At 38.5% G+C, this 21,252-nt stretch overlaps 1 protein-coding gene across 1 annotated transcript in view; it reads right to left on the reverse strand.

The window, feature by feature from the left end:
* Positions 1–21,252, reverse strand: part of LOC111145297 (HECT, C2 and WW domain containing E3 ubiquitin protein ligase 2) — a 222,453-nt gene that overhangs the window by 72,900 nt on the left and 128,301 nt on the right. The window contains exon 13 of the mRNA XM_022500135.1: positions 19,503–19,688. Coding sequence (XP_022355843.1) covers positions 19,503–19,688 — 186 coding nt within the window. The remainder of the gene's footprint in view (positions 1–19,502; positions 19,689–21,252) is intronic.

Below are 21,252 nucleotides of genomic sequence, written 5' to 3' on the forward strand. Positions count from 1 at the left end.
AAAAAATTTGTAAGATAATACCTTTAAGCAGTAGATGCACTAGAAAACAAAGCAGAGAAATATACTGATTGAGAATCCTTGCCAGTCCGTCCATCCTTCCTTCCCTCCTATTTGTTTAATTTAATTTATTATTATTTTGTTATTATTATGTTCTCTTAGCCAGCATATAGTACTATATGCTGGCTAGTCCCTTCTTTCAATATCTGATTTCCAGATACAAAGACTGAATTAAATGGAAATTTTGTAGGACATGATGCCATCAGCCTCACATCCCTGGGTAATGCTCCCTTTTTCCTAACATGTCAGGTGGAACATCTATCTTCTCTGAGCTTATTAAAAAAAAAAAAAAAAAAAGAAACTCTAAAAAACAGAAAACACCAATGTTAAACTCTATATAGGCCTAAATTGGTAGATTCTGGTCCCAAATGTGACACTAGTTCCAGTTTGATTTGGACTTCTAATACACTTATACATCATTTCTGCCATACTATTCAAAATGTCATGCAATAGAAATTAATTTATTTTTACAAATGGGCATTTCAAAGTAATAGATATCAAAATCAGCCATATATCTTTATGAAATTAAGATTAAGTTTTTATTACTAAAACAATAATATAAGCTATGTTTTTTAAGGGAAAAATACAAAGAGTACTAAAATAGAATTGCCTATTTACTCTACCTAATTTCTTAGGAATGTTTTGAAGGGATAGGTAACCATTTAGAAGTAACAATGATGCACTTGTAATTACAAGGACAAATGGGTGTGTACATCTAGGTCAGCTGTGATTTACATGCACTGTCATAGTATAATTTGATGTTAAGAGGCTTGTCTAAAACCAATTCTTGAAAGAATGATACTGCAAATGCCTTGAGGGAAAGGACTCTTTCTTACCCACCCTGTTATCCCCGATAGCTTTTGGGAGTACATCTGAGGGAAAGATGGGGCCTTAGTAAATAATGAAACTTTCAAATTCTAATATCTTGTCTAAAGTACAGAGACTACTCACAACAAACTAATCAAATAATAAAAGTCACATTCTTTTACATAAGCATAGAAATACTTAAAGCTCTTTAAAAAATAAATGAGGGGTGTGTGTGTGTGTGTGTATGTTAAGTAAAAAGCATGGAGACTTAAAAACTCTAAAACCACAGATAGGATAGAAGTTTTTAAAATACCCCACTGTAGACATGAATTAATTACCAAGTTAAAACTTGAGAAGTGGGAGGCAAAGTAGTGGTTACATGGTTGGGATCCAAAAAAAGACAAGGCTGGTTCTGAGAGCTAGCTCCACCACTTACCAGTGACATAACCTTGAGCAAACTACTTAGCTCTTTTAAACCACAATTTCTTTTCTGTGAAATGGGGATAATAACACCAACATCAAAGGAAGATTAAATGAGATGGTTCTTATAAACTTTTTTAACATAGTACCTGTGACCTCTTAAATGTAACTATTATTAGAACTAATAATAAGTTCTAACGTCTAAGACGTTTTTCCCAGGATCACAATGCTTCTTGCTACATTTCATACACAAGGCTCAAAAAAATGGAGAACTAGGGAAACCAGATTTCCTGAGCTCTTCATAAGTGTATGTGGCCCAGACCAAGTTATGGTCAATGAGATGTGAACAGAGTGTCACATGATACTTCTGGAAAACCTCCTTACAAGGAGATTTTTACAAGGTCAAGCCCTCTCCTGTCCTTCATACTTTCTGCTCCCTGAGATAAAGAGGAAATTCATGGAGCTCCAGCAGCTATACAGAACCATAAGGATGAAAGAAAGCTGAGCAAAAATCAGCAGAGGCCAAGGCTCTTACACCTTAAAAGCCCCAGACTGTCTACCTCGGATTCCTTTATGTGAGTGAATAAAATCTTGTATGTTAAACTTTGCACGGGTCTGTCACAAGGCAGCCGGAACAAATCCTAACTGACACACTGAAGTCTCCGGGATGTGGAAGAAACATGGCCTTTCTAAAATTCAAAGCCTAGAAGAACACATAAACCAGCAACCACCATTATAAATAAAGATTTTCATTATTTGGTAAATAATGACATCTCATTGTTGTTCACCTTCAATATAGGTGGGTAACAGTTCTGATTTAAGTGAGATGTATAGTTGGGAACGAATAAAGCTGGGATTTGAACTTATCTATCTGACTCTAAAGCCCAATGAGTAGTACCTCTTTCCCCTCGGTCTCCTTCTCATGTATCTTTTTGTTTCCATTCTGCTTTCTGCTCCCTATCTTTTCCTTTTCATGTTCCTCCCACTCCCCTCATACCTTACATTGTAGGTGATTTTAGAAAGCATTTAAGTATTTATTGAATTAGGCTGGCAATAAGAGCCACTCACAGTGCTGGGCCTTATTACCGTTTCACCACTGAAAAGGCTGCGACTAATGCCATACAGCAAACTTTAATACTCTCCACAGTTAGCATTGCTGGCCAGATGCAGGCATGGCTATGGGTGGGGAATAGGTGCTATTTGTATCCCACAAGGGGTTCAATTTCAGAGTCAAATAGAATGTGCATATTGTTGATACATATTTTTTAAGTCTGCCAAGTACTTTGGGAGAAAGGTCTTGATTAAGACCTCTATCAAAATCCTATCACTAGAGCACTAACAGAATGTAGTGCAAAGAAACAATTACTTGGCATGCATTTTGCCTTTGCCCCACCCACTGTGTGACCATGAACAGTTTTCCTTGGTACTTTGCTTTATCCCCATAAAAGGGACCACTCAGGTCACAGTTGAGTTGTGAAAAATGTATCCTACTTTAAAGTAGAGAGAAAAGCATAGAAAAATTACTGTGCAAAATTTAGGTTTGCCATTTCTATTTGTGACACACAAACCAATTATGTCAGAAAAGTGGATCACTTTCCCACAGGATATCCTAAGTAGTTCAAGCCAGTAATGCAGTTGAACTAGTACTTTTTTTTTTAATGTGGGTCATTTTTTAATGTCACCATCTTAAATAACCTGCCTTTATTTATGGAAGCACTTAACACATATTAGTATATTCTGTGTGGGTAAACAGCATGTTGACAATGTAGACTATAGGGAAAAAAAATCAATTGTATCAAAAAATGGGTCTTTTTCAGATTAGCCATAGCAAAGCAAATTTTGACCAACATAGATTCCCTCCTGTTAAGCTTATTAAGGAAATTGACTCAAGCTTCACAGTGCTGGACCAACTAAGACTAACAACACAGTCAAAAACTGAAAGGAATGCAAATACACAAACTCAAATCTCATTTGAAAAACTTCTTTCCTTTCATTGCTTCAGGGCATGGTCAAGTCAGGAAATATGGGCTGGTTGGAGCCAAGTGGTATTTTAGTGAGGCCAAACAAAATATGCTTCTCTCTTTACACAATTCTTTTTTATTTTTTTAAGCTTCTATTATTTTAAGAAAAGAAAAAGCCGTCAGTATTTGAGAAGAAATACCAACCTCAGGCTCAACAAATCTAAGTCACAGAAGGTTGAAATTGTTTCCAGTTAACATTCTGCCAAATCAGGAATCCATATTAAAAGACCATGTAAACAAAATAAAACAAGCACTTGTAACTATGCTACACAAAGAAGATCAGATCTTCTATCTTCTTCCAAAGAGCTATGGAAAAAGCAGGCAGTTCAAGATGGTGGCACAGGAAGACCCTGAACTCACTTCCTCCCATAGACACAACAAATCTTCAGCTACATATGAAACAATTCCTTCTGAAAAGAACTTGAGAACTAGCTGAACAGCTACTCCACAACAAAGAATTCCACCCCCAGTGTAGCAACCACTGAGTGGGGGTTCACAATGGAACTCCTTGATGAGGTGTTTTTGCCTGACATCAGGTACCCCAGCCCTTGGAACCTGCACTGGAGAGACAAGCTCCCAAAACATCTGGCTTGGAAAACCAACAAGACATATCCAGAGGAACCATAGGGCTGTAGGGAACAGAGATTATGCTCTTAAAGGGCTTGTGTGCAGGCTCACTTGCCCTGGGATCCAGCACAAAAACAGCAGTTTGGAAAGAGCCTAGATCATATGTGAAGAAATTCATTTATTAATCTCAGAGCATCTGCCAGAGGGCAAAAGCCTGTTGGGACTTTCTCTAGGAAAGGAGGTACTCATGGATGCCATTTTTGCACTCTCACTTTGACTTGTTAGGGCCAACCCTCCACCCTCACCCTGCCTTATTCCCTCACACTGCTACTGCTACAGGCCAGAGGCAGCAGGTAAGCACCCCAACCCCCTCACTGCTTTTTTTGCAGGCCTGCCTCCTTTCCAGCTTCCCCCACAGCTCTCCAAAGCCAGTGGGTGTGGGCAGCCCACATAGGGGGTAGCCACTGAGTACTTGGCTCTGGTGACCAGGGGAGATTGCATTTCTGGGCCCCCTGGAGTCGAAACTAACAGAGAGGCAACTTGAAACACAATCAAGAACTAGGGCAAGTTTAAATAATAAGGTTAATTGCCCACACAGGGACACCCCTTTAAGACTGGGAGAGACAACTCTTTTGCCTAACACATGGAAACAGAGAGTCAAGCAAAATGAAGAAACAGAAAGAACGAGGTAAAATTCCAGAAAAACACCTTAAAGAAATGGAGATAAGTAATTTACCTGACAAAGAGTTCAAAGTAGGGTCAAAAGATGCTCACCGAACTTAGGAAAATGGATGAACATCGAGAAAACTTCAACAAAGAGACAGAAAATAAGAAAATGCCAAAGAGCAGTCACAGAGCTGAAGAATACAATAACCGAACAACAGCTGAATACAATAACTGATAATACATTCGAGGGGTTCAACAGCAGACTAGATGAGGCAGAAAAATCAGTGATTCAGAAGACAGGGTAGTGGGACTCACTCAAATGGAGCAGCAAAAAGAAAACAAAATGCTTATAAGTGAAGATAGCTTAAAAGACCTTTGGGACAACATCAAACAAAATAAGATTTGCATTTTAGGGGACACCAGAAGGAGAAAAGAAAAAGAAAGGGGCTGAAAACCCATTTGAAGAAATAATGGCTGAAAATTTCCCTAACTCAGGGAAGAAAGCAGACATCCCGACCCAGGAAGTACAGAGAATGCCAAACAAGAGAAACCCAAAAGACCCACACGAAGACAAATTATAATTTATATGTCAAAATTTAAAGAGGAGAACCTTAGAAGTAGCAAGAGAAAAGCAACATGCTACACAAAAGGGAACCCCCATAAGACAATCAGCAGATTTTTGAGGAGAAAACTTGCAGGTCAATAGGAAGTGATATGACGTATGTATAATGCTGAAAGGAAAAAGGCTGTTATATATGAGCCTTATTGTAACCACAAAGTAAAAACCTATAGTAGATATGCAAAAGATCATGAGAAAGGAATCTGAGCATTATACTATAGAAAACATTTACAGCACATAGAAGAAAGAAGAAAATGGTAGGAACAGAAAGGAACTAAAAAAAGCCAGAAAATAAACAAAATGGCAATAAGTACATATCTACCAATAATTACTTTAAATGTAAATGGACTAAATTCTCTAATCAGAAGACACAGAATGACCGAATGGATAAAAACATAAGACCTATCTATATGTTATCTACAAAGGACTCACCTTAGATATAAGGGCACACACAGACTGAAAGTGAAGAGATGAAAAAAGATACAAACAAACCAAAAGAAAGCTGAAGTAGCTATATTTACATTAAACAAAACAGACTTCAAAACAAAAATTGTAATAAAAAACAAAGATGGACATTACATAATGACAGAGGGGTCAATCCAAGAAGATATAACATTTGTAAATATCAACATAGGTGTACCTAAAACAAATATTAATAGACCTAAAGGGAGAAACTGACAGCAATACAGTACTACTAGGAGGCTTTAATACCTGAGTTACATCAATGGGTAGATCATCCAGAAAGAAAATTGATAAGGAAATATTGGCCTTATATGACACAATAGACAAGATGAACATAACAGATGCGCATATAAAATTCTATCCCAAAGTAGCAAAATACACAGTCTTCTCAAGTGCACAAGGAATATTCTCCAGGCTAGATCATATGTTAGGCCACAAAATAATTTTCAATAAATTTAAGAAGACTGAATCATATCAAGCATCAATAGTATGAAGCTAGATGTCAATTACAACAAAAATGGGAAAATCACAAATATGTGGAGATTAAACAACATGCTACTTAACAACCAATGGGTCAATGAAGAAATCAAAGGGAAAATTTAAAAATGTCTCTAGACAAATGAAACCAGAAATAGAACATACAAAAATCTATGAGGGCAGCAAAACCAGTTCTAACAGTGAAGTTTATAGCAATATAGGCCTACCCCGTGACACAAGAAAAAACTTAAATAAGCTATATATATATATAGATAGATAGATACAGATAGAGAGATAGATAGATAGATATAGATAGATATAAATATAGATATATATACCTGAAAGAACCAGAAAAAGAACCAACTTCAAAGTTAATAGAAGGAAGCAAAAAATAGGGATAAGAGAGGAGGACATCAATTAAATAGAGACTAAAAACAATAGAAAAGATCAATGAAACTAAGAGCTGGTTCTTTGAAAAGATAAACAAAACTGACGAACTGTTAGGTAGATAGACTAGGAAAAAAAGGGAGAGGGCTCAAGTAAATTAAATCAGAAATGAAAGAGAAGAAATTACAACTACTACCAAAGAACTACAAAAGAATTATGAGAGATAATTATACACCAACAAATAGGAAAAAACAAAAAGGAAAACCTTGGAGAAATGGATAGATTCTTAGAAAAATACAATTTTCTAAGACTGAATCATGAAGAAATAGAAAATAGGACTGGACTGATTATTGGTAATGATATTGAATCAATTATCAAAAAACTTCCAACAAACAAGAATCTAAGACCACATGGCTTCACCAGTAAATTCTTCCAAAACATTTAAATAATATTTAATGCTATTCTTTTCAAACTTATCCAAAAAATTGAAAGAAGGGAATACTTACCAAATTCATTTTGTGAGGCCAGCATTACCCAATACCCAAACCAGATAAAAATACCACACAAAGAAAGAAAGTTACAGACCACTATCCCTGATGTACACAGATGTAAAAATCAACAATATATTAGCAAACCAAATTCAACAATACATCAAAAGAATCATATACCATGATCAAGGGAAATTTATTCCAAGGATGCGAGAATGGTTGAAAATCTGCAAAATCAATGTGATATACCACCATAACAGAATGAAGTATAAAAATCCACGTGATCTAGCAGTTCCACTTCTGACTATCTATCCAACAAAAATGAAAACACTAATTCAAAAAGATATATGCATCCCCATGATCATTGTACCATTATTTACAATAGCCAAATATGGAAACAACCTACTTGTCCACTGATGGACAAACACACAAAGAAGATGTGGCATAGATTATACAGTGGAATACTATTCAGCCAGAAGAAAAGAAGGAAATCTCGCTATTTGTGGCAACATGAATGGACCTTGAAGGTATTATGTTAAGTGAAATAAGTCAGATAGAGAAAGATAAATACTGTGTGATTTCACTTATACATGGAATAAAAAACAAATAAAACAAAATGTATAGATAACAGAATAGATTAGTGGTTGCTAGAGCAGGCATAAAGGATGTAAAATAGGTGAAGGAGTTCAAGAGTTACAAATTTTCAGTTATAAAATATGCATCATGGGATAAAATGTACAGCATGATGACTACAGACAATTATGTTGTATTACAGATTTGACAGTTGTTAAGAAAATAAATCTTAAAAGTTCTCATCACCAAAAAATGTCTGTAACTTTGGTGATAGATGGTAACTACACTTACTATGGTGATCATTCTGTAATGTATACAAAGGTGAATCATTACATTGTATACCTGAAACTAACACAATGTTGTATGTCAATTACACTTCAATTTAAAAGAAAGGAGAGCTATGGAAACAAAAGAAGAACAATTTATAAGTTAGAAGCACTGCATATTGAATCTGTTCTTCTGGCTTCTCTACAAAGTCTTAGAAATGCTTAAGAAAAAAAAAAAAAGAATATTTGCTCGCACAGTCTCTCCATTCCAAAGTATGTATCACTTCTCAGCTCCTGGCTCCCTCCCTAGTACTTCTCCAATTATTAGGAATAAACACATTATTATTTTCTCTATATTATATCCCCACAGAACCCTTAGTGATTGAAGAAATGAAAAGGCTAAATGATACAGTTTATTATAAGTAAAAAATAGTCATGCTAATGTTTTCCACCACTTCGTTCAATTGGAGGGAGTGATCCCAAACATTCCATGACATCTGTATCAGTCACAAAAAAGTTAAAGCAGGTTATATTGTTAGACTACTATGATCAGAGACTTAAAGCTTCGAGGAGACAAAACAGGAGTACATGGTGTTCAGGCTAGAGTTCTGGAAACAGCTGGTCAGTTAGCAGATGTGGGTAAGTCCAATATTCCCAACACTTTAAATATAAAATGTGAGCAAAAAGATATTTTATATGTTGGGAGTGGTAGTATTTAGGTGTTGGAAATATAGTAGAAGACTCAGTGATATGCTGGGGATGGTGTCTATCAGCTCGCAAAAGCTGATTGTGAGATTTTAAGGGAATATGCTGACAGCCTGAAATGGGCTATGGTGGGAGAATTCACCCCATGGAAAGTGGCAAATGCTACAATCAGCCTCCCTCCACGCTTCCCCTTGAGAGCCGGGTTTTTTTTTTTGTTTTTTTTTTTTTTTTTAATTTACAATAGAAGACTGAGGATGGTGTTATCCAAATCAGCCCATTTTAGGTAAAGCAGAAAGTCACTGCCATGAAATTTTAAAATAGCATATTATATTTCATAAAAAAGATCCAGTACAGATCGCGAAGACAACTATTTAAAAATAAGAGACAAAGGCCATCTCCATATTTGGGTAGTTCCTTCAAGATTCCATGAGTCTAGCATGTTACTCAGAAATACACTCCCCAAACCAATCTTTGCTCTCTTCTCTCAAAAAGATGCGCTGTCCCAGTCCCAGAAGTAGTCTTTCCTGTTGCATCCTACGTGTACTGACGTGAGTTAGTATTTAATCTAACACCTTTTTACCCTGTTAAAAATCAGAAAGAGATTATTGAAAATCCACATGCTATTTACAGGTTTAGAATTTAATTCCATCTCCACCTGGATTGCTGCATGACTTCAGCTTATTAAAACAAGCAGCCACTGCAAAGAGATACTGTTTCAAAGCAATTAAAGAGATGTGTCACAAAACTAACAAATGTAACAAGTGTAGAGCTTATCTTAAGATATTTTAGGGATTCACTTGAGACTTCCAAATACTAAGTTGCATTTTACTCATTGAAATGAACCTGACCCCATAAATTGTAGCTATCAGCTTCATGTGGGATACAACCAAAATCTGTCATCACTGGGTCAACTTCTGCAGCCACATCAGCTATTACGGTCTTGTAAAATGAGAATCCTTCAGTAGGCTCACACTGTGATAAATTTCACTACAAAAATACTTGTTCTCTTCTCAAAATCAATCCTCATAACCATAACTGCTACTTGCCATGGTCATCTAAGTTGGGTATTTGGACCATTCTGCTATTCAAACCCCCAACCTGATATCCAAAGTCACAAAACTCTATGGTTACCAAGTTTGGATATAGAAATGGATGTCGATTTAGATAGGAGATAGATCATAAGATTTTTGTAGGGAAAAACACAAGAAACTATGGGAGAAGATATTTCACTTTAAATAAAAAGATGATTCACATTTTTATTTTTAAAAATGAAGTTATGATATTATTTCTTTTATAGTTTCAAGTTTCTTAGTACAATTTAGTCCCATGTAGAATGAGCCGGGAAAACCCCTGTGTTATACTGCTTGAGAGTACAAAACAAAGAGGCAAGGGGGGAAAAGAGTTATTTCATATTGAACATCTGGAAGGAGGAGCAAAAACTAACATTCTTTTCTAAAAATTAAACCAAATGATAAGCTCACTTAAGAAATAATAAGCTTTATAGTATTTTTCTAATTATCCATGCCATTTTGCATCATTCTCTCTGTTACCCTTAACCCTCTGCAATAGAGTTTCTACTGGTAATATTCTATTGACATGAGTCTCTGATGGTTCATTTCATATGTCAGTTCTACTGGGCCACCAGGTACCCAGACATTTGGCCAGACATTGCGGCTGTATCTGTGAGTATGTTTCTGGATGATTGACATTTGAATCAGTAGACAGAGTAAAGCAGATGGTCCTCCCTAATGTGGTCAGGCCTCATCCAATCAACGGAATAGCTCCTTAGAACAAAAAAGGTGAGAAGAGGTAAATCCATCTGCCTAACTGAATTGGGATATTGGTGTTTTCTGGCTTTCAGAGTCAGACTGAAACATAAGCTCTTCTTGGGTCTTGAGCCTGCGGGGCTTTGGATTGGAACTTACACCATTAGCTCTCATGTGTGTTTCTCTCTCTCTCTCTCTCTCTCTCTCTCTCACACACACACACACACACACACACACACACACACACACACAGAAAACTTAGCTTATATAGAGTCTCTTAAAATTTGCCCATTACTTCTTCATAGGAATCAAACACACCTGCCTGGTGTATTCCTATCTCCATGACTTCATTTTCAGTGTTTTTCCTCCCCATCCCCTATCTTCTCTTCTCTACTATCTCTTTTTATCAAAATCGTACTCATTAGTCAAGGTTCTGTTGTAATGCGACTTTTGCTAGGAAACTTCCCAGGTATCCCACACCAGAATGAGGTCGTCCTACGCCGAACCACTGCAGACGCTATTCTAGAGCACACTGTGTGTTCTTTTATAGTCCAAATGAGAAGCATTGGGGGTAAACAGTCTGAGGGAGGAATGTCTAGTGGCTTTACACAGGAAGTGTGCAATTCTGTGCAAAGGGATCTGATTTCAGTTCCAGTTCTACTTATCTCACTGAGAAATGTTTTTCAACCTTACTTTCATGACCACGGCTGATGGAGGATGTAAGCACCATAGTACAGGCAACTGATCCGGCAAGAGAACAAATCCACCAGATGACTGCAATAACCATGGTAGAAAAATAGATGGCTCCGGGTTCTTGCAGTTTTAAGGCGAGAGCAAACACCTGAGGGCAGACTACCCTTCAGTGTCATGAACAACATGGACAACAAAGAACAACAGCAAAATGATCCCCATTTTGAAGAAACCATTCTTTAACTGCGGTTAAAGGAGATCAGCAGCACGTTAAGGGGAGGAATGGGACATGGACTAATTCTACAGTATATCTTTTATAAAGCCATTGCATGCTTCCTATTAAAGATATGGCCATTAACAGCAAATCTTTATCCTTTTCATAAAATTCTAAATTGATGAAACTCTTAGTTATTGTACTAGACAGACCTGTGCTTTAACCTAACCATTCAAATCAAGATTTTGGCAAGGTGGGCAGCAATAACCAGGTAGCAGCACTCCTGGCGAAAAATAAAGTAAAATGGGTAATTCTATTGTAGGTATCTGTATATTCCATATCTTTGTTTTCTCCAAATTAAATCACAAATCTATAGAGGTTTGTAATCATGCAGCTTTTATCTTCTATACCGTAAGTTGAGGAATATTAAATCAATGACTGATTATTATAATCTTAAATGTTTTTCTTCCATTTGTAATCCCACCATTATCTAAATTGATGCTAACCTGAGCTCCGGGAGCTGGAAAGGTCAAGTTACTAACCCTCACTTCAGAGAAAACTGAGGTTCACAGAGGTCAGACTGGATCTGGAGGATCCAGAAATCCTGACCCCACTGTAGCATAATTTTCTCAAATCCTTCAAATTAACAATGGGAAGAAAGAAAGAGAGAAAGTAAGAGTGAAAGAGAAAGAGGAAGGAAGGAAGGAAGGAAGGGGAGAGAGGAAAAAGAAGGGAAGAAAGAAGGCAAGGAAGGAAGAGGGGGAGGGAAAGGGAAATAAAGAGAGAAAGGAAGAAAGAGGGAAATGTTCCTAGGTCAAATAAATTTGGTTTTCCTTCTTAAAGTGCATATTTGTCTTCCAGATATATTACCCCCATGAGTACCCCTAATGATCAAACCTAGTCAAGAACTAGAAGCATTTTAAATAAGTCACACTTTAATACTACTGATGCATATTTCTTGTAAAAATATAAAACATTTATATTAACATTGTATCCAGATCCTAAATTATCTTTGCTTTTCACACTCCTGAGAGTGTACAAAAATTTTAAACTTATTACAATAAGAAGCAAGCAGAACTTTTTTTTGTACCGGCCCACTTTCTTTGCTTATGTTTCATTTCAAAATGAGTCAAGTCAAAAGGTGTCCTATATGTTAGGTGAAAATTCTAGGCCTTAAGTCCAACAAATAAACACAGAGGTTGGTCACAGTTTCATAAGGACGATCCTGCATAAAACTTGGCTTAGTTGTGAATCCCACCATTACAGAATCAAAAGAATTAAGGAAATCGAGTAATGGAACAAAATACTGATTAAAATAACTATAGAATTTTGAACAAGAGACCCTTCCAAATGTAATTAGCAGAAAGAAGTACATTACATATTTGATGTCAAATCCAGTCTCAAACCATATCATCTAAACTTCAAAACTGAACAATCAATGATTTATAGAACCCATGAGCTAAAAAGGAAATCTTGGCCTGTCTCTAACCTATTAATTTTTAAAATAGCTTTACATATATTATGAAATATAATTCAGATACATACAATTAATTCATCCATTTGAAGTGTATTACTCACTGTTTCTTAGTATATATACTTGGGTGTACAACCATCACCATAATCTTAGAACATTTTCTCCCCACAAAAGAAACCCCAAATACCCATTAGCATTTGCTCCCCATCCCACCTCCAACCCAAGGAAACAAACCACCAATCCACTCTCTATCACTATAGATTTGCCTATTGTGATCATTTCATACAAACAGAATCATACAGTATGTGATCTTTTGTGATTAGTTTCTTTCATTTAGCAAACATTTTCAAGGTTCATCCATGTTGAATCAGTCCTTCATTCCTTTGTATTGCAAATAATATTCCATTGTATGGACCTAGCACATGTGTTTATCCATTTATCAGTTGATGGACATTTGGGTTGTTTCTACCCTTTGACTATTACAAATAATGCTTCTATGAAACATTTGTGTGCAACTTTTTTTTTTTTAAGATTTATTTATTTGGACACAGAGAGACATAGTGAGAGAGGGAACATAAGCAGGGGGAGTGGGAGAGGGAGAAGCAGGCTTCCCGTGGAGCAGGAAGCGCTATGTGGGGCTGGATCCTGAGACGCTGGGATCATGACCTGAGCTGAAGGCAGTCACCCAACAGCTGAGCCATCCAGGCGCCCCTATGTGCAAGTTTTGAGAGGAAGTGTATTTTCTTTTCTCTGGGTATATACATAGTTGTGGAATTACTGGATTGTGCGGCAACTCTGCACAACAATTCTTTAGAAATTGTCAAATTGTTTTCCAACGCGGCTCTATGTATCTACCAGCAATGTAAGAGGGTTCCAATTCTCTACAACCTTGCCAACATTTATTATTTTCTAGATTTTTTTTATGGCCAATGAAATGGGTCTATAGTGGTTTCATTGTAGTTTTGATTTTCACTTTCCTAACAACTAATGATATCAATGAAAAAGAATAGTCTTCAACAAATGGTGCAAAGACCTGGATGTCCACAGGCAAAGAAATGAAAATGGGTCCTCTACTGTACGCCATACAAAAAAAAAAAAAAAAAACAACTCAAAATGGATCCTAGATCTAAATGTAAGAGCTAAAACTGTAAAACTCTTAGAAGAAAACACAGGAGCTGATTGTTGTGATCTGAGGTTAGGTAATGTTTTCTTAGATATGACACCAAAGGCATAAAGCAACAACAACAAAAAATACAAATAAATGGCTATATCAAAATTGAAATTTTGCACTGTAAACAATACTATCAAGACAACTCATAGAACAGGAAAAAATATTTGCAAAGCATATATCTTATAAGGCACTAGTATTCAAAATATATGGTTCAAAGAACTCTCAGAATTCAGTAATACAAAGACAAATAATCCAATTAAAAAATAGGCAAAGAATTTGAATACAGGTTTTTCCAAAGAAGATACACAAATAGCCAGTGAGCACAGGAAAAGATGATCAACCCAGTCATATGCAGAGGTAAGGAAACTCAGATCCAGGAAATCTAAACGACATATTTCAAGCTAGTCAGGTGGTTAGTGGCCAGTGAGGGCTAGACTAATCTTGTACAGAAAAACCATTACAGGCCTTGGATATAGAAAGACATGGTTTGTATCCAAGAGTTTACTTGCACACTTAATCTCTTTGAGCCTGTTTCTTCATCTATAGTAAAACCCATTCCACAGGGTTATTGTGAAAGTTAAATGTCCTAATATAATACCCCTCACCTAGAGCTTGGCATCTAATCAGCCATTATTATTATTATATTTCAATATTCTATGTACCCATAGCATAAGACCTCTATGGTATTTAAGCATGAAGCCATGTATATGTGTCTCTGGGGGTGTGTCCTCTGCTAGATCACCTGGGGTCTAATCAAGACATACATTATGTCTCAGTCTTGAAGAATACTAGTAACCCCAGCATCTGGCCTGGGACAGTTCCTCCATAGGCTGACAAAGACGATCCCTCCCAGTAGAAAACAGTGGTCAAGTCACACTGACAATGTTCGAATCCCGGATTCCTCACTTGCTTGCACACATTATTTAACAGCTCTAAATTTCAGTAAAGTGTGGATAATTATAATAATACCCACCTCATAAATTGCCAGGAAGTGTAGATAAGATAATCCATGGGCAAGTACCTTGGACAGTGCCTTGCATACGGTATGAGGTTTAAAACTGCAGGTGTCATCATTACCTTATCTAGAAAGCCTGATACTGTTCTTATTCTTTAATTAATAGTTAACTAGAAATATTTTATTTCTATTCTTTTATGTGAGCCATGGACCTAGTTCACCCTAGAAATTCTAAAAAGAGCATACCAGATCTAGAATTCTGTGAAATTTCACCCAATTTATTTATTTTTTTTTTAAATATTTATTTATTTTACAGAGAGAGGGAGATCACAAGTAGACAGAGAGGCAGGCAGAGAGAGAGAGGGGGAAGCAGGCTCCCTGCTGAGCAGAGAGCCCGACGTGGGGCTCGATCCCAGGACCCTGAGACCATGACCTGAGCCGAAGGCAGAGGCTCAACCCACTGAGCCACCCATGCGCCCCAATTTCACCCAATTTAAATCCCTGGCCTTAAGTAATTAGAAAATAAGTCTCCCCCAAAATTAATGACTGTCAAAGTGCAATACAATCTCCATCACCTTGTTTAAACATATTGTGAAAGATCCAAGGCAACATATGCATTAAGGGACGTCAAATGGAGCAAATCTAGGAGCTTTTTCTGGTGAAAGCATAGGAGGAGGAAAGAGTGGGGAGGGAGTCTTCATCGGTCCAAAGCAGAGATTACTAATAACTGGGAAACTACAGGTGACAAGTTTCCTTCATATATCAAACTTGTTTTGAGAACCTGGCACGTGAAAGGCACTGGAGTAGAAGAGGGGGTAATTAAAAATAAATAAAAGAATTCTCAAAATGGGGATCATCTGCTTGGGAAGATAAAACATGCTAATGACTACTGCATGAGACAGATGTGGATAGATGTCATGAGAACAACACAAGGGAAAATTATGAGGGGATTCACGGGAGGACTGATTACTTCTACCCAGATTGCTAACAGCAACTCACACTACATGCTGCCCTTCAATGATGCATCTGAAAGCCCTCACCCTCCTTGACAGTGGTAGGAAATCCTACCATGGGCTCCCATGGCACCTTCTACTACCTTCGTTAGATCATTAGACATCCATCCACCCTACTCACTGGTGAAAGGCTGGATGAGACCAGAGACTCTAGACCTGGACTGCCTGGGTTCAAATCCAATTCCATCACTTTCTAATTGTGGGACCTTGGTCAATTCACTCAACCATGCTCTGCCTTTGTTTCCATCCCTTTAAAATGTGGATTAAAAATAGCAGGTATCTGCAAGGCTGCTGTGAGCATGAAAGGAACTAATCTAAGTGTTTATCTACCAAACAGTCAATGCTACACACTACCTAATGTCACAGGGAGTGTTAGCTTTTATCAATATCACCGTGGCATGCACATCTGAGGCATTCAGAAGTATGTGGAAGTGTGCTGAATGACGAAATAAATGAAAACAGGAAAGGAAAAAGGCTGTCCTTGAGAAGACCAGATTGCATAAGTCTGAAGAGCTAAATTTGAGAATATTCCCCTTGAGAAGCATTTCCTTTCACGAAACTAAGGACTTGGATATCTTATTCTGTGTCAATTCTAAAAATCAGTCATCACTGTGGGAAAATAACTTTGCAGTATTTAATAGCTTTTGATGTTATATTAAGTGGGGAAAAAGTTTACACCCTTTAAATGTTCTGGAAATGAAGCAATTCGTTTAAAAGGGGGGCTAACATGTCAAGACTGGAAGAAAACCTATCAACCTTGGAGGATAAGAACAATGATTTCCAAACGGCAGTCGAAAGCAGCGCAGCCCAGGAAAGACCAGGGCAATGCTCCTTTAAACTGTTTTAGTTCCCCGGAAGCCAGACATTTGCAAAGGAAGGATAGAGGTGGGGGAATCACAGGGAGATGTACCTGCTTCAGTTAAGACGTCCAGCTTAGCTAAAAACCTTATTCAAGTCCTAATGCACAAAGTAAAGAGATTAGACTAATGTAATAAGCTTTCAAGAGTCCGATAATCCGCTCTGCCCACAAGGCTGGGAGTCCTTCTCTATCTTTCATGCCAAACAGCACCTGTAGCCAAAGCTACAGGCTGAGCCTGGGTGGCTCAGTCATTAAGCATCTGCCTTATGCTCAGGTTATGATCCCAGAGTCCTGGGATTGAGCCTGGCATCATGCTCTCTGCTCAGCAGGAAGCCTGCTTTTCCCTCTCCCACTCCCGCTGCTTGTGTTCCCTCTCTCGCTGTCTCTCTCTGTCAAATAAATACATAAACTCTTTTTTAAAAACAACACAAAACAAAACAAATGCAAAGCTACCAGCAGGCTATGAGGTCAACTACCCACCAGCCCACGCTCAAGGTTCTTTACAATACCTACAACTTTAGGCACTGAAACCCCCAAATAAGTCTGAAAGCCTCAGCAAGTAAAATGGACAGTTGTGTTGCACACATAGCGGAGATATGTTTACCTCAGCTTAACTATGAAAACTTTTACAAAGGCTATCAGATAGAACTTGTTCCTAGGAATACATTGTAACTCTTCTTAAATAGTGTCCTAAACAGAACTAAAACTTTTCTCAAGGTCCAGGATTATTAAGAAGCAGCTCTCTCCTGCAGTGGGTCTGGCACATTATTACTGGCAGGAAGGGACTGCCCCATAAGGTAAACACAAGGTCCTGATCGCCTTTAGTGAAGGGTACACGTGACTTAGCAAGTTAAGTCTCAGAGCAAAAATGTATGGCAGCATTATCTCAAGTTGGGCTTTCCCTAGACCCATGGCTCTCTAATGAGCATAACTCCCTAGGGCACAGGTAAAACCTTGTCAGAGCTGAGAAGAGAGCTGAATTCCTGGTATGGTACTGCTCTTTTATACCCAGGTGTAATACCATCAGTACTTCCCAAAGTCTCAAACCATCTACTTCCATTCAGTAGAACGTTTACAAACATTGGGTTCTCAGGTTGCTGAACCAAACTTAGCACCAGCAGTGTGACATAATTCTCTGGAGAAGAAAGTTCCAGAAGTGCTAGATGGTCCTGCCTCCCCCTTCTGAGTGTCTTGGAAAGGCTTCCCTGCCAGGGACATAAACACAAATCCATTCTCTTTCATCTATACTACACTTCATGCTTGAGACCTCTAATCTTCTCTGGGCTAGGAATTATAGGTTGTTTAAAGAAATTTACAGAAATCAAGTCAATAGTTTCATTGAGAGTCTGAGAGCTCCTCCCATGCGTTAAAGTACATGCTCTTTAAAACATCTATTTGGGCTGGCTATAGGTTCTCAGATAAGATTGCTGGAAGCTGAGCTCAAGATGAGTAAGACGCTACTGTGGTATTGTTGCCAGAGGTCACCTTGGGGGAGAATGGCATTTATTGAGTATTTTAACATTTCACTTGCTTTGAAAGCTCTTTCCCTTATATGTTTATGCCTCACTCTGTTCAGGTCTCTGTTCACATCTAACTTTACCGGGGAGGCATTCCCCGGCCACTCCGTACAAATAATTCTGTACTCCTGTCTTTCTCTAATCCCCATCCCCTGGTTTTTTTAAATCACAGCATCAGTTAGCATCTGGCATGCTATTTGTCTATTTTCTGTCTCTATCCATGAGCATGGCAGTCCTATGAAGTAGATGACTTATCTGTTTTGCACAGGTGCTCTATAAATATTTGTTGAACGAATGAGTGAAGCGTGATTAAATACTTTAAATATCATATCATTTTAATCGCCTCCATCCTCCAAGTCATGCATTTCCGTCTTCTTAGGGCTAGGGGAACTGAATCTGGTTGTGCACTATACAGAGAGCAGGCCCTGCTTGGGAGCGTGGACCGTGAACCAGGATGCCTGGGTTGGAGCGCAGCTCAGTCACTGCCCCTCTCTGGGACCTTGGGCAAGCCACCACACCATTCTTGACCTGAGGCTCCTTGTCTGTAAATGGCATTAATAACAGCAGCATTGCCTCACAGAGCTCTAGTGAGGAACTTATATGTATAAGGACCTTAAACAGTTCATGGCCCAGAGTAGGCACTAAACCAGAGTATTTAAAAACATAAAATCTTAGCTGAGAAACATCCTATAAAAATTACTAACTTTCTCATTCTGATTTCTTATCCATGACCACATCCTGACTATAACCTGGCTTTCTGGGGCCCCTGGCTATGAAGGAAGTGCGGACACGGTTCCTCTGGCCTGTATGACACTGATACGTATTTCTCATCATACGTGAATTAATCTGTGAGTCTTGTTTAATAGGCTAACAAAATCAGGGTTCTGAAACAACACCGAGGCCGCAGTGTAGCTGAGCAGTTGCTTACTGTCCTCCTAGCCACTTTCCCCAAACAATACTACAACTGTTCGATCAACTACCCATAACACAACCTGCATAACTAACGAGGAGGAAGTGTCCTGGCTGAAGAAATCTTTTCTCTAAACGGCAGAAAGTGGGGAGAGATCATAGGCAGAAGAATATCAAGGCAAAAGGGAGTATTTCGCCAAACAAATGCCCTTGCGCCTGTCCACTCCAGACACTGTTTCAGAACAGCATAGTAACTGTCTGTAGAGACAACCTGCCTGTCCAGGTTTCCCCTGAACCTGGACATGGAAGGTCTCACCGCACAGAGGCCTTTCCCCTCCCGTGAATGGCTGAGCCAAGGCCAACGCCGCGGGCAGCCCGCTGTCCTTTAGCAGCTTCCCCAGGCGACTCCCTCACGTTACCTTGCCCTGATGGTCGTGTTTCATCTCCCAGCCCCTTGGAAGCTCCAGCTGTTTGTTGGCGAACATGTTGAGGAATCCCACGAGATCGCGGTTATGCTGGTAGCGCTCAAAGTGGTGGGTGTCCCGCCGGACTTTGGTGATCATGTGCTTCAAACACGTGTTGTTTGTAAACATGCGGTAGGCACTCTGGGGGACAGAAAGGAGAACCGTGTCAACCCGCTTGGACCTGCAACAGCAACGTGCTCTCCACGCGACATCAGGTGTATGTAGTCATCCAGTAGGCATAGAAGCTTCCATACAGCTCTAGACTCACACGTGGAAACAGCAGGCTGAGCACAGTATTTTGATCAAAATAACACAGCAAGACGACAGAAAGTAAGGGGTCCTCATGGATGATGTCTAGTTTCCTAAAGAACAAGAATGCTTACTGTAGAATCTCATTCCACAGAGGATGTCACGTCCTAAAGTTGGTCTTAGGCAAAAACCTCACAGTCATAGTCACACCAGGTCAAATACAAATATACCATCTCACGGGGAACCCCAACATAGCCAGTTTTCCCTCCAGCACTGGAAGAGATCCCTGGTCTTTGGGTGAGTGCCAGGGAAGCAGCTGTCATGCATTTAGCAGCTAAGTTGCACAGGAAAAGTGCTTGGCCATATATCTGAATATCAGAGTATTTGCAATGGGTTGAGTTGCTCTCCCTGAGAGTCAAATTCAACTGAGACCACACAGATAAAGGTTTTTCATCTCACACCTTCTTCCAGGCATAATCTCAATGAGTGGAATGGCAGGCAGAAGTGCTGGGGCTGTATACATGATTTTTTTCTTGCTTTTTTTTGGTGTGTGTGTGTGTGTGTGTGTGTGTGTGTGTGTGTATTTGTGTATATGTATATATGCGTGTGTGTATATTGAATTTATACAGTTGAAATGCACATTTAATAAAATCCCACTATACAACCACACAAAACAGTGACTATCTTGTGAAAAATGTTATAGTCTTCATCTCTATGATACTTAAACAAGATTCCAGAAATTAGCCATAAACCATGGGCTATCCACATATAAGTCAGTCAACAAATGTCCATTGTGTAATATTACATGTTAAGAAGTAGAAAAGGAGTAACTGTATGGAACTATTTCCTTGCATTATCAGAAAGAATATGACAGTCATGAAATTGATATGGTTGTGAAGGATCTATTCCGGAATTCTATTCTTCTCAGATAGATTAAATGGATTCTTCTTACCTTTAGCATCCCAGTGCCACTAGACTGAGTCTGGAGGCCTTCAGGATAACTTTGTGGTTCTGTTATTTGCTTCATTTTAAGGTAGACCAAAGCAAACCCAAAAGAAACCAGGATCTCTGGAAATGATTTCATTTTAATAAACATTTACTGTCTTTGCTATGCCCAGTACTGTCGTAGTTATTGAGGATGAAAAATGAATGAGTATGAGGACAGTTAACATTGCTCTTGTCTGTGCAGGATCCCCTAACATATGTCATGTTCTGGTCAAAGTATTTATCGATGATGTCAGTCCTTCTAGAGCTTTCTTCCCTTTGGCACAGTTATCATAGCAACTGGTGATATTTGAAATGGTGGTGGCTCACCAGTCTGAGTCCCTGGGTCCCTGAGTAATTACAGGGATCAGAGAACCTTGATGACCCAATTTGGGATGAGAAACAGACCTTTGTCAGCTTAAGCCACCAAGATCTGTTAGTTTCTGTTATTGATATATAGACTAAACTATAT

The sequence above is a fragment of the Enhydra lutris genome, unplaced genomic scaffold, assembly GCF_002288905.1.
Source record: "Enhydra lutris kenyoni isolate GAN:26980312 unplaced genomic scaffold, ASM228890v2 scaffoldscaffold1, whole genome shotgun sequence".
Lineage (NCBI taxonomy): Eukaryota > Metazoa > Chordata > Mammalia > Carnivora > Mustelidae > Enhydra > Enhydra lutris.